The sequence below is a fragment of the Lipotes vexillifer genome, unplaced genomic scaffold (genome assembly GCF_000442215.2).
Source record: "Lipotes vexillifer unplaced genomic scaffold, Lipotes_vexillifer_v1.1 scaffold236, whole genome shotgun sequence".
NCBI lineage: Eukaryota > Metazoa > Chordata > Mammalia > Artiodactyla > Lipotidae > Lipotes > Lipotes vexillifer.
Genome location: NW_006773295.1, coordinates 999307 through 1012677, shown reverse-complemented (window position 1 = coordinate 1012677; position 13371 = coordinate 999307). Strand labels below are relative to the sequence as shown.

General features: G+C 54.9%; 2 protein-coding genes across 3 annotated transcripts in view; one reads left to right on the top strand and one right to left on the bottom strand.

Moving 5' to 3' along the window:
• The window catches only part of CUNH12orf43 (chromosome unknown C12orf43 homolog), a 7414-nt gene extending 445 nt beyond the window's left edge, over window positions 1–6969 (top strand). Inside the window, exons 2-6 of one of the 2 annotated variants that reach the window (XM_007448204.1) lie at window positions 1900–1942; window positions 2122–2220; window positions 5401–5474; window positions 6017–6107; window positions 6624–6969. In XM_007448204.1, coding sequence (XP_007448266.1) covers window positions 1900–1942; window positions 2122–2220; window positions 5401–5474; window positions 6017–6107; window positions 6624–6969 — 653 coding nt within the window. Of the gene's footprint in view, window positions 1–1899; window positions 1943–2121; window positions 2221–5400; window positions 5475–6016; window positions 6108–6620 lie in introns of both variants that reach the window. The other variant, XM_007448203.1, reaches the window with a different exon arrangement.
• A 1506-nt stretch (window positions 6970–8475) lies between these two features.
• The window catches only part of HNF1A (HNF1 homeobox A), a 16569-nt gene continuing 11673 nt past the window's right edge, over window positions 8476–13371 (bottom strand). The window contains exons 6-10 of the mRNA XM_007448202.1: window positions 13045–13246; window positions 12098–12289; window positions 10835–10956; window positions 10607–10751; window positions 8476–9219 (exon numbers count right to left, since the gene is read on the bottom strand). Of these exons, the coding sequence (XP_007448264.1) occupies window positions 9092–9219; window positions 10607–10751; window positions 10835–10956; window positions 12098–12289; window positions 13045–13246 (789 nt within the window). The 3' untranslated portion in view covers window positions 8476–9091. The remainder of the gene's footprint in view (window positions 9220–10606; window positions 10752–10834; window positions 10957–12097; window positions 12290–13044; window positions 13247–13371) is intronic.

The following is a 13371-nucleotide window of genomic DNA, read 5'->3' as shown; positions in this document are numbered from 1 at the left end:
CAGCAGGGAGGTTTGTTCCATTATCCCTGTCGGAGAAACCAAGTCACCTGAATGTCTCTTGACTTTGCTTCCCTGGGTCCATCCTAATTTTCGCACCCTGCGCAGCCCACCACCTTTCCGAGGTGACTGCGACCCTTACTGGGTTTTCGCATCCAGCCTTTCCCCGCCTCCAACACTTTCTCACTCCCTGGGGCTGCCAGCGAGCTGTGTCGTACGTGTCTCTCTGACCGTGACTCCCTAGTGCCTTGGGAATAAATCCAAAACCCCTTAACTTAAGGGTACCTAATCCCGGACAAAATCCAGAGGGTCCGTGAATCTGAATGGGAAAAATATTTCATCTTTACTTTCATTAATCTCTGCTTGAAATTTAGCATCTCTTTCCATCATGCATATGAACAACAAGCCACAGTAGTTTTGGCAGTACCTGTTACTTTGTCTTAACAAAAGTTGCAGATTTTCAAATCCCATTACAGTCTTTGCAGATATATCAGAAACATTTTATTCACAATATGTGAACAACAATATGTGAACAACAAAATGTCCAAATCTGGCTTTTTGCTATTAATGATAACTGAATTTCAGTATCATTGGTTTTCTTTGTAATCCTATGTGTTACATTTTTTGCATCTAAAACATTCTGAGAAGGGATCCAGGCTTTACCAGACTGCCAGAGCAGGCCATGGCAAAGAACCCCTGCTTTTGTCGAAAAGGACTTACAAGCCCTTTGGTAATCCATTCCCTGCCTGCCTGCCTGTCCCTTTTTGCCTTTCTGCCATACTGCACACTTCCCGTAGGTAGGCTCCAGACCATACTGCGCCCTCTCGTCTGTGGGCACCATAACTCTGCAGTTTTCTCTTCATTTTCTATAGGCAGAAATGCCTTTCCATCCCCATCACTTAATAGCAGTAAGAAATTTGGTCAAGGTACTTAAATCTCACTGTATTTAAATTTCCTCATCTGTAAAGTGGGGGTAATGGTAGTACCTACCCCGTAAGGTTGAGAAGGAGCTGAGATGATGTATGTGCAGTGCTTGGCACATATTAAAGGCCCAATAAATAGCAGCAATTATGTGATCGGTCTTTTTCCATCGACTGCTTTCCCCCTCCTGTCTGACTCCCACTCATCCTTTAATAATACAGCTGAGACACCATCTCTTCGGGAAAGCTGGGTTACATGCCTTCTCTCCACCATCATCATAGTTTGTGTGATTCCCTTCGTATATAATGCTTCCCTTTCTTCTACAATCGCCTCTTTATTTATCCTGTCTTTTTTCCTTTCATCCCTGCATCCCCAGCACCTAGAGTCAACTCTGGCCTGTACTTGATCCACAAATACTTATTGAGCAAGAGGTTACATGATGTGAACTTCACGAGGGCTGGTATCCCTTCACCATGGTATCCCCAGGGCCTACACAGTGGTCAGGAAAATAGTTCTTAAATAAATGAACTTGCCAGAAAGGCACCTCTAATGAATGTGGAGGCTGAGACCCCAGCCAGACTCCCAGTCCAGTGATCAACATAACTGAGCCCCCTTCTTCTCTCTCTTCCGCAGCACTTAGCACACAGCCAAGCACATAGTAGGCACTCAATAAATGCTGGAATCAAATTACACTTGCTTGTCCAGCATGGTGGTTAAGGCGGGGCCTCTGGAGCCAGATGGCCTGGGTCCTCATCCCAACTCTGTCGCTTATTAGCTGTTTGACCCTGGCTAAGTTATTTTACATCTCCTTGCCTCAGTTTCCTCTTCTGCAAAATGGGGATAATGGTAACCCCCACCCCATGGGGTCACTGGAAACATTCAATGAGCTATACGTGTAAATCACATAAAATAGTGCTTGGCACACAACTGATGCTATAGTCGTTTCTTCTGTAAATGCTTTGGTGTTCGTTATTTTCACAGGTGCTGCAAATACTCCATTGCCAACCACCCAACCGAGCCTCAGGTACTGTGCACTTTGGGTTCACATTTCACGCATTCATTCATTGATATTGCTCCCCTGCTGCGTGCCAGAGGCTATTAGACCCTGGGATGTCAGTGCGAACCAGACACATGTCTTCCCCACCCTCATGGGGGTAGCTTCTGAGCTGGCAGGAAGTGAGGTCTTTTTCGTGTGTGTTGTAGGCACAAGGTGGATGAGCATGAACAAGACGGCAACGAGCTGCAGACCACCCCTGAATTCCGAGCACACGTAGCTAAGATGCTGGGAGCCCTGCTGGACAGGTAACCTGCCCTTATTCATTAATATGAAGAGTAAGGGCTCCCATGGCCTGGAAGCTCAGAGTGTGTAAGTCGGCATCGCGGCAAGCATGTGGCATTTGTCACCTCATCGCTTCATAGTCACTCTACCACGAAGGTCCTGTCATTGTCCTTCTCTAGATGTGGCAACAGGCTCTGCTCTGTGAGAGGAAGCATTTGCTTGAAGTCACAGGGAGGAAGGAGCAGAGTGGCTTTGACTCCAAAGGCCCTGCTCTTAACCACTGTGCAGTCCTGCTCCCACGAGACGAAGTGGGGAACCCGAGCTCATTCCCTCTGCAAGAGGGCAAGGGACCGACTGAATTCCTATTTCTTGGGTGCTTTCTGTATGCCAGGCACTGTGAGAATACAATCTGTAAAGATCCAGGTCAGCATTCCCAAAATAGGTGCCCAGAAATGTGAGTCCAGAGTGTGGCTCTTGACAAAAGGGGTCCAACAGCAAAGAGGTGGAGAAACGCTGCACTCTGCATACCCCCGTGCCTGGGAGATTTAGATTCCTAATAGTGTATTCAAGGCCCTGAGAAGTCCTGCAGTAAAGAGACCTGTATAACTTTGTTTAGCCCAGCATCTTGTGAATTCATTTGGCCACAATGCCTGTGTTCCATGGATGACTGATGGCGTGTCATGGGACGTGTTCCGGGATACGCTGGTCTACATCCATCCCCACTTGACAGAGCCCTAGCAGGGTTTTTGTTGTTGTTGTTTTTTAATATTTATTTATTTATTTGGTGGCACCAGGTCTTAGTTGCCACTCCAGGGCTCCTTAGTTGTGACATGCAAACTCTTAGTTGCAGCATGCATGTGGGATCTAGTTCCCTGTCCAGGGATCGAACCCGGGCCCCCTGCATTGGGAATGCGGCGTCTTATCTACTGTGCCACCAGTGAAGTCCCCAGCCTAGCAGGTTTTGAAAAGGAGATTGAGGGTCAGGCCATAGTCCTTCAATTTGAAGTAGTCATTGAAAAAGGACAAATAAGCCTTCCCAAAGTGCACACCAGCTGCTCTTCCCAGAAAGAATGTTGGGCCAGGCCTCAGCAGCCTGCGCCCCCATGGCGTTAGTGCCAGTCCCCCAACCTGGGAATGTGTTAAACATGTTTAGGAAGGTCAGTTAGCATCTCAACCCATGGGAGTGGTTTTTCTCCATGACGGTTCACCTTCAGGGTGACCAGGGCCTGCCTGGCATTGCAGTGATCCACAATGGATGCTTCCCTAGGTGGAAATCCAGCAGGATGCGGGTTACACGCGGTCAGGATATTACCTGCAGCATTCCCATATTTCTCTCCAAAGAAATGATACTCCAGTTGGTCCCTTGTGTTAGATCAGGGTTTCTCATCTTGGCACTATGGACATTTTGGACTGGATTGTCCGTGGTTGTGTGGGGCTATACCGTGCACGTAGGATGGTTTGCAGCATCCTTGGCCTCTACCTATGTGATCCTAGTAGCGTCTCTCCACCAGCTGTGACAACCAACTGTATCTCCAGTCATTGCCTGGTGTCCCCTGCGGACCGACGTTGAACCACTGGGTTAGATACTACCCGGGTCAGGGGCGGCGCCCAGTTGGGCCAGACCGCGTCTCTGCTCCCTCTCCCCAGACCACGTCCCACACAGGACTTCGGGGAGGCCTCTGGCACCTACAGAAGGCAGTTAAGAGAAGCACCCAGTGCATTGCTGTGTTCGCTGCGAGGATGTTGCTGAGAGCGTCAGTCTCTGCGGTGCGTGCGAGGTGACTGCCCCCACAGCATTCGCCCAAGACCTGCTTCCTGGTCTTGTCAGTTCTCCCCACTCTCTCTGTGCTTCTAGAGAAAGGGGGTCTTGTGAGTTCATTGCTTATCTTGACAACAGTAGTCATCTTCAGCATCGTCGTAGCTGCTGTTTACTGAGCACTGGCTTGCAGCCAGGCTCTGTGCTCAGGGCTTGGTATCCACTGTCTCATTTAATTCTTGTCACAGCCCTCGGAGGCGGGGACTCTTATTACTCACAGTGTAGAGACGTGTAACACAGGCTCAGAGAGATGAAGTCCCTTGTTAGTAAGTGACAAAATCGGGATTCAAAACCCAGGTCTGAAGTCTGAAAAAGGTCGGTGGGTTGTAGCAAAGTCAGTTTCCCAGTTGTGATAGTGGACCCTAGTTACACGCAGTGTCACCAGAGGGAGAACCAGGGTGGGGGGGAGTCCGTGGATCTCCCCGTATTATTTCTTGGCACTGTAAGTCAATCTACAATTAGCTCAAGTTTTTAAAAATTTTTAAAAAACAAACAACAACAAAAAAACAGGTCTGCCCTGCTCTAGGAGCTGACCTCTGAACTGTTTTTTTTTTTTTTGCGGTACGCGGGCCTCTCACTGTTGTGGCCTTTCCCGTTGCGGAGCACAGGCTCCGGATGCGCAGGCTCAGCGGCCATGGCTCACGGGCCCAGCCGCTCCGCGGCATGTGGGATCTTCCCGGTCCGGGGCACGAACCCGCGTCCCCTGCATCGGCAGGCGGACTCTCAACCACTGCGCCACCAGGGAAGCCCTGAACTGTTTTTTTTTTTTTGCGGTACGCGGGCCTCTCACTGTTGTGGCCTTTCCCGTTGCGGAGCACAGGCTCCGGATGCGCAGGCTCAGCGGCCATGGCTCACGGGCCCAGCCGCTCCGCGGCATGTGGGATCTTCCCGGTCCGGGGCACGAACCCGCGTCCCCTGCATCGGCAGGCGGACTCTCAACCACTGCGCCACCAGGGAAGCCCTGAACTGTTTTTTTCTGGACTGGTCATTATTTCCCTTTTCGTGCTTGCTGCCAGGAAGTTCAGAACGAAATGTGTACCCTCTGTCTAGCAAGTGTGTAGGGCTTCCTGGCCACACTTCGGGCTCTTTCTGTTCTTCCTGCTCTTGTTTTCGCTTCGCCTTGCGCTCACTTTGTTGTACTGTGAGTATCTTCAAAACTTCTTCAGCAATTTCTGGAATAAAGAGGGTTTAAACCAGTGAGGCACCGCAGTTTGAGCTGGCAGTATGGACATCTGCGTCCCCATCAGGCCGGGCTGCTCTCCGCCTTTGCACTTAGTATGGCATTACCCCACCCCCTCCACTTAAAGGGAGAAAAGCAAGTTTTAATTAAAAAGAATTTTCATTGTTACCCAGAATCTCATCTTAAATCCACCATCTCTTCCCTTAGCTCCATTACCATCTCAGAAGTAGTGAAGGAGCCAAGAAAGGCTGAGGTACCGAGAGGCGTCCTGGAGGATGATGGTGAGTAGTTATACTTTCCTTTATTAAGCGCCTCCCGTGAGTCTGGAGCTGGGAAATACCTTTTTGGCATTTTATCTTTTTTCATCCCTGCAGCCCCTGTCCGAGGCATGTATTATGGTGATCCTGTTCACAGGGGGGAATCGTGAGGGGACTGGGGCTCTGAGGAATGCAGACACTGGCCCGAGGTGACCCTAAGCAGGAGCGCCTAGCCAGTGCACCCTGCAGCCTCTCCCACATGAGTCTCTGTCCCCTGCCCAACTCATTAGCCACTCGGCGAGCTGCCTTAGGCAGGAGGCTCAGCTGCTGACTCCCTGAAGCCTCTGAGGGCTTGCTGACTCGGCTCAAGTACTCATCCCCTCAAGCACCCCATCCTCTCACTGCAGCAGGTAGCAAGTGTGCCTCTCATCCCACGAGGCACCGTTTTGTAGTTAGACAGGAGCGATGCCCGCTGGACTGAGGGCATCTCCTTGAGGGCAGAGACGGGGCAGCCTCAGCCCCTGGGGTGCCCCTGGCGGTGCTGACTCTGCCCCTGTGGGTTGCAGGCTTCCGCCTTTTCTTCACGTCCATCCCTGGAGGCCCTGAGAAGGAGGCTGCTCCCCAGCCCCGCCGGAAACGGTTGCCTTCCAGCTCCAGGTGAGATGGCACACCCACTCCTCAAGTTCCCTCGTTGTTGCCTGTGTTCTGTCTTGGCCAGACCCCCTGCCCCCCAAATAGCCAGGCCAACTCCAGTCAGGTCCAGGTCCAGAAGAAGCCCTGTCAGTAGCTGGAGAAATAGTACCTCAGTGGGAGGGGGAAGCGTTTCCACTGGGCGTTGGCTTTGGATGTTTACTGCTTTTCAAGCACCCATCTTTTGCCGGATACTGCACTCCTGGGACATCCCTGTGAGGCCTGGGCTCTGTTAAGATCCCCAATTTATAGATGAAGACACTGAGGGTCAGAGAGGTTAAGTCACAATGGTGAGGTCACACAGCTGTGAAGCAGAGAAGCCAGTATTGGAACCCAGCTCTGCCTCACTGCCAAGCCTGAGTTCTCCAACCGCCACCCTCTGTCTGTGGCCTCTCTCTGGTGGCTTGGACAGAGGCAGCGAGAGGTGGCTTTGGGGTCCCGTCCCGACTCCAGCTGACCCGGCCTGCACTCCCATTGCAGCAGCGAGGACGGCGACGAGTTGCAGCGCTGCCGGGAGGCGGCTGTGTCAGCCTCTGACATCGTCCAGGAGTCCGCCATCCACGGCCCTGGCAACGTGGAGAAAAAGGCAAAGAAGAAGAAAAGGAAGTGGAAAAAGAAAGCCAAGGAGGACAGCGCCAACCTCGCCCCCGCGGCCACCACCGCAAGCAAGGCCGCATCTGGGGAGCAGGGAAGGGAGTCCGCCGGGCTCAGTGGAGACCAGGCACCGTTTGGGACCAAAAAGAAGAAAAGGAAGAAAAAGACAAAGAGGGCCAGTGAGACCTCCCCATCCCCACCAGCAAAGAGCACAGCAGCCGTGCCTGCAAACTGAGCCCCGCCTGTGAGCACGGGGCCCAGCTCAGGCATGTCGAAGCTCCGCCTCCTTCTCCAAGTGCAAGGACTTGGCTAGCAAGTCTAGACTTCGCCCATGACTGGGGCTGGCCCAAGGGTCGGGGCAAAGAAGCGGTTGTAGGATGAGCAAGGCCTGCCCTTCTGTGCTCCCGCTGGGGCTGGGGCAGACCCGTGGTACCAGAACATTCTGTGACCTCAGGAAGAAGGAGGAGCCTCCCAGTTATTGAAGGCTGATGGCCAAGTGGTAGAGCTTCCGCCTCCTCAGCCTGGTGTGGGACATGACCTGAAGAAAACGAGGGAGGGCGTCCCCGAGATGCCAAGCCCCAGGAGGAGTTTTGTGCATCTCCCTACAAGCCACACAGACCTGATATAACATTGTCTGGAAAAGAAGGAGAGAGATCCCTGCCTCTACCTGGCTTTCCAGAATTTTCTTTCTTCACATTGTGAATACACCATGCATGATCATGTCTCTGAGCCAACTGGATAATTGAAAATAAATTGTCGAGGGACCCAGAATGTAACAGAGGGATTTGGGTGCCGCCCTCGTGTCTGTGCTGAATCCTGATGAGCCACTATAAGTAAGCATCACACAGGAGGGGTCCTGCCTACACCCCCAGAAGTGTTCCCCTACCCCAGCGTCAAGACTTCAGGAAGTGTCACAGCACTCGTGGCCTGGGGGATTCGTGGACCCATGTATCCTGCAAGAAGGAGCAGAAGTTCAAGGTGAAGGTGAAGTGCTGGCTTCGTTGCCTGGCCTTGGAGATTCGGCAAAGCAAGGAAGACAGAGGTGGGATGTGAGAGCTTGTGTGCCGGCCCCATCCCTCCTTGGGCTACTGGTCCCCTTCCGCCCCCCTCTGCCTGCCCAATCCCATCTGGGCGATGTGTGGACAAGCAAGACGTTTCAACACGTTCCTCATTTACTTTACTAAGAGTTAAATAAATGTACAGGCTCGCCCTTAGCCAGCTGCAAGCTTCAGGGGATGCCAGTTCTCCCCTGGCTCCTTCCTCAATCCAGGATGGAGGCAGTCCACTAGGGCTGGGTTGTCTGCAGCAGCCCCAGGGAGATGAGCCCTTGGTTGGCATGGCTCCCTTGTCCCTCAGGACTTCAGCCTCCCCGGGGTGGGGGGCTGTGAACGCCTCCCCTCAGCTAGCTGGGCGCCAAGCTTCTAGGCGGCAACCTCTCCTCTGGTCTCGCCTCTCTTCTCCCTCTGGGCCCCTCAGCTCTGCTAGCTGTCCCGGCCTTACCACCTTCTGAGCTCAGCAGCTTCTCCCCCAAAGCAGGGAGGGGTCTGCTGCCCCCCGACCTTGACGTGGCACCAGGCACAGAGTCACGAGTCTCCCATAGGAGCAGGGACAGCACCTAGGCCTGCGAGGGTGGGGGGCTTTCCAGTAGAGGCGAGATGTCAGGCTGGCATCAGAAGGTGTGATGCGCAGGGGGACAGATGTCCAAGAATACGGGAGGTCATGGCGGCCGGGGAGAGGGATGGCTCGGGACGAGGGAAGCTGAAGAGGCCTGCTTGCCCCAGGCCCTGGCATAGAGGAGCCACTCAGACGATGCTTATGTGAGCGGGGACAGGTGGGTCCAAATGGGTGTGCGGGTTAAAAGCAGGAAGGGGGGCTGAGTGGAGTGGCCTGATTGGGGCACAGGTGACAGAATGGGGCCACGTTGAGCTGTGACCTCTCTCCCAGCTACACAGGCTGGTGTCCTGAGAAGTGTGGCTGGCAGTTCCCTGCGGGGTGCCAGGGATCTCCACAGGCCCGGCCTGGGGGTACCAGAGTCCAAGCCTGCCCCCTTCTGTTCCAAGTGACAAGATTTACCCTGAGCAGCAGGGACAGTCCCTCCCGAGTCCCACCAGGAACAGGCTCTGCTTCCAAGCTCTGCATGGTTCCCTCTTGTGCACTGAAGCAGCCCTCCTTGGGTTGGGGCGCCTCAGAACACCCCCCTTTCCTGAGGGGAACAGGGTGGGGACTGAGGCACAGTTTTCCAGGGAAGAGCAGCAGCCTGGGGGCAGTGAAAGTTTTGCAGGCTCAAACGTCTTGGTCACCCCTCCAGCAGGCTGTGTAGGCTCCAGGGCCCATCCCCTGGGAGGCCGTGTCCATGGTTACTGGGAGGAAGAGGCCATCTGCGTGGAGATGAAGGTCTCAATGACGCTGTGGTTGGACGGCAGCAGGTGGCCATGGCCGTTGGTGGAGTCGGAGCTCTGGTACAACACCAGGCTGCTGGAGGACACTGCAGAGGCAGAGGAGGTGGCTGGCTGCCTGCCACGCCCATCCCGACCCCTCCCCACCCACCATCCCTAAGGGGTACTCGGGATGGGAAAGTGGCACCTCGCCACCTCCTGAATCTCAGCAGGTGACCGGACCCCAGAGTCACACCTCTGCCCTCGGGCCTTGTTAACCCCCCACCCCGCCAGGCTCCAGGGCCACGAGGGAGTGGCCTTCCCAGCACATTTTAGTGGGAACATCACAGAAGCGCTGGTGAGCCGGCGTCGTGCTTAATTTTATGCGTCAGCTTGGCTGCCTTTTAGTACCCCGTCATTGAGCCAAACCCTAGTGCGGATGTTGCTGCGCAGGTATTTTGTAATGTGGTTAACACCTACGTCAGCTGACTTTAAGTAAAGGAGAGTTCCCTTGATAATGTGGGTGGCCCTCATGCAGTCAGTTGAAGGCCTCAAGAGCAAAGGCTGAGGTTTCCTGGAGAAGGAGACTGCAGCACCACCTCCTACCCTGCAGCTCTCAGACCCGCCAGCCCTCAGTCGTATCAGCCAATTCCTTAAATGTGTGTGTGTGTGCGCGCGCGCGCGTTTTCCTATTGGTTCTGCGTCTCAGGAGAACCCTCAAGAGAGCATGAATGGGCTTTGAGTTTGGACCTGGGTTCAGGTCCTGGTCCCACTACCTAGTGGCTGTTGGAAGCGCTACCAAGTCCTCCTCGAGTGCTTTCTCATCTGTAAACCGGGGGCGCCAACACACACCTCATGGGTAGAGCACAGAGCCGGGGCCGTGGAGCCCTCAGTGACTGTCCCTGTAGCCACCAGGGCTGGATGGAGGATGCTGAAGCTCACACTCAGCAAGTGGCTGCCGTGGGTCTCAAAGCCCAGCAGCCTGACTCCAAAGTGCCTGCTCTTCACCCTGACGTTGTGGGCTGCAGACTCACGTCTTCAGGGAATGGAAATGTGTGGGTTGGGTGGGACGTGGTGGGCTGGGGAGCCCACACTCTGTGGTTGCCACGGGGCAACACGAGTCCTTCCGACTTTGCAAGAGGAGCCAGAAGTCTATGAACGCTCTTAATTTTTAGCTGTTGGCAACAAATTCAAAAAAATGCTAAACCCTGAGCTAAAGCAACACACCCATGAGTCACTTCTGGTCCCCAGCAAGCCCAGTTCTTACCTCCTGATTACCCCCTACCACCTCTTCCAGTTATCTTTTTCCTCAACTGAGTTAATAGATGTTCCTGTGAGACAGGCCCATTTCCTGTGGTTTCACACCCCCCTCGGCTCACTTCAGGGGAGCACAGGGGCCCCTCGCATTTACCCCTTCCCTGCCCCCCCGTCTGCTGCCCACGACTTCCTCCCCAGCTATGGGGATGGCAGGGGTGGGGGCAGGGAAAGGCCACTCACCAGTGGGGCTGGCACTGAGCCGATGGGTGGGCTGCAGGTGCTGGATGCCAGCAGGGTCCTGGCTGGGGATATGGATGGTGGCAGCCTGGGATGCTGGTGTGTGAAGCCCGGACTCACTGGAGGCCTCAGCATCTGAGGTGAAGACCTGGCAGAAGGGCAGCTCTTGAGCCCCCAGGGTGTGCGCTGGGGCAGGACCCAGGGAGGGGCCGGGGCAGGCCTGGGCCTTACCTGCTTGGTGGGCGTGAGGCTGGCCAGGGCGCTCAGGTTGGTGGTGTCGGTGATGAGCATGGTCTGCGGAAGCAGGCCCGTGTGGGTGTACTGGGCCACCTCGGGCTTGTGGCTGTAGAGGGCTGGCCGGGAGGGAGGGAGGAGAGAGGGGGACACAGGCTTGGCACCTGGCCTGGGCTGGACCCCTCCCAGGAGGGCCTCAAGGTGGGGGGCTGGGGGAGATGGGGCGTGGGCCTGGTGAGCAGCCCAGTGGGGCAGTGGCTGGGGACTCAGGGCTGATTTCCAAAACTGGGAGCTCCAGGTAGAGGGGTTGGACGCTCTCCCCAGCCACAGGGCCCTGCTCCGCCTGTCTCGGTGGAGAGGAGCCTGGGCGAGGCCGGGAACCCAAACCCAGCTCCTACGGTCACCTCGAGAGGACAGGTGTGAAGGGCAACGGGAGGCACAGGTGCTGTTAGGGCACTAAGTACGGGCCTTGGAGGGAAAGGCCAGGGTTCCTGTTAGGGGTTGAGGAGGGGGCAGCCTTTCTGCATCTTCAGGACCCCTCTCCACAGTCTAACCCAGAATTTCACCTGTAGTCTCCAGCCCCACAAATACTCACACAGATGCCAGTAGAAAACAACATAAATCACGTATTCTCACATGGACTCAGATGAAAACACAACCACCCACATACACACATAAATGGTGCCCTCAACCAAATACACAGATGTTCATGTCCGCAAGCCCTTATCCAAGAGTCCAAGTTCCAGAAAGGTCTGAAAGCCAACAGGTTTTTGTCTGGTTGGCACTAGAGCTCATTTGGTGGCAAAATGTGACCTGAACTTGATGTGAGGCGGAGTCTTTATTAACCCACTTCGTGGAATTCTACCTTTTGCTGCAGGAATCATGGTGTTTGATGCAGGGTGTTGCCCCAAGCCCTGCTGGGAGTGTTGTGTCATTCATGGTGTATGCACCACATTACCTTTCTAAAAGCTGAGAAATACATATGGCCCCAAGGGCACACGTGGGTGTGCACACACAAACACCCACTCACACAAACCCATGTGCGTGCACACGCAGCCACACGGATTCACACACTGAAACGTATTCCAGCCCCCAGACGCTCATCTGAGCACCGCAGAGCCCCCGTCACAGAAGCACTCACACTTGAATCAGACACACACACAGACCACAGCATCTGCTAAGCCACCCCCTTCCCCTGGTCTCAACGACAGCCAGCCTCTCCCACCACCTCCCCCAGCAGGGGGGCCGAGGGGTGCTCACCATGGGGGCTCTGCAGCTGGGCCATGGTGGCCATGAAGGGGCTCTGGGCCACGTGGCTCTGCACGGAGGGCATGAGCGGCTGCTGGTAGGAAGGGTGCAGGGGCTGCGAGAACTGGACGGGCTGCAGGGTAGTCAGGCTGCTGCCCATGCTGTTGATGACCGGCACGCTCTGTGCCTGCGTGGAGGCCAGGCCTGGAGCAGGAGGGGCAGGAGTCAGCCAGACCTCCTGCCGCCTCCATGGCCTCCCCAGGCCCAGCCCTGACCCCCAGGGGCACCATCCCTCCCTCCTAGGGCCAGTGGGTAGGAGGAGGGGACAAGGTAATCAGGAAACAGCCTTGTACTAGGCACCTTCACTAAGTTACAGCCCTGGCAAGTTAACTCCCCCTCTGAGCTGCTAGCTCAGTCATAAGGGCAGGGGTCCCTGGAGCCCTGGGGTTCCACAACAATGCAAAGGCCCTGGGGCTTAACTCTCTGTACCCGGCTCCCAGCAGCTCCCTGTCTGTCTTATATATTGAGTTTCTGCATAATAGTTCTGAATAAAGTTTTTCTGGGCTTTAAAAAAAAAAAAAACTAAAACCTAAAACCTAGAAAACTTCAGTCCCCCTTGCTCTGCTCTGTTTTCCCATAGCTGTTTTCCCTTTTAAGGTATTATATAACTTATGTATTGGATTGGCCAAAAAGTTCGTTCGGGGTTTTCTGTAAGCTGCTGGGAAAAACCTGAACCAACTTTTTGGCCAAAACCCATATTCTGCTTATTGTCTGCCTCCCCACTTGGGTGGCTGAGATTTAGGGCTGTTCGGTCCACTTGTGTATCACTGGTGGAGCACAGAGTGGGCACTCAATAAATACATGAAGGAATGAGTCCCAGTGGCTCGTCCTGCTCCTGGATTCTGTGGGAGCCCCATGAGCCCCTCACCCAGATGCCCCCGTCCACCCCACCAGCTTACCAATGACCAGGGTGGAGGCACCCGTGTTGGTGAACGTGGGGCCCAGGGAGGCAGGCTCACCAGGCCCTATGGCCATGACCCCGGGAAGCGAGGCCATGATGAGGTTCTGGGGCTGCTGGTTGAGACCTGGGGATGTCTGCTCCAAGCTGTGCAGTGCTGTCAGTGTGCTGACAGGGGGCAGGGGGCCCCCAGTGGCCGAGACCTTGGAGGGGAAGCCAAACTGAGTCAGGTGGGGTCCCACCCTACCTCCCTGGGGACTGCTCCAGAATCTTCCAGCCAAGGGGAGTTTGGGGCGGGGGGGGGGGGTGGGCCGGGGGACCCCCCAAT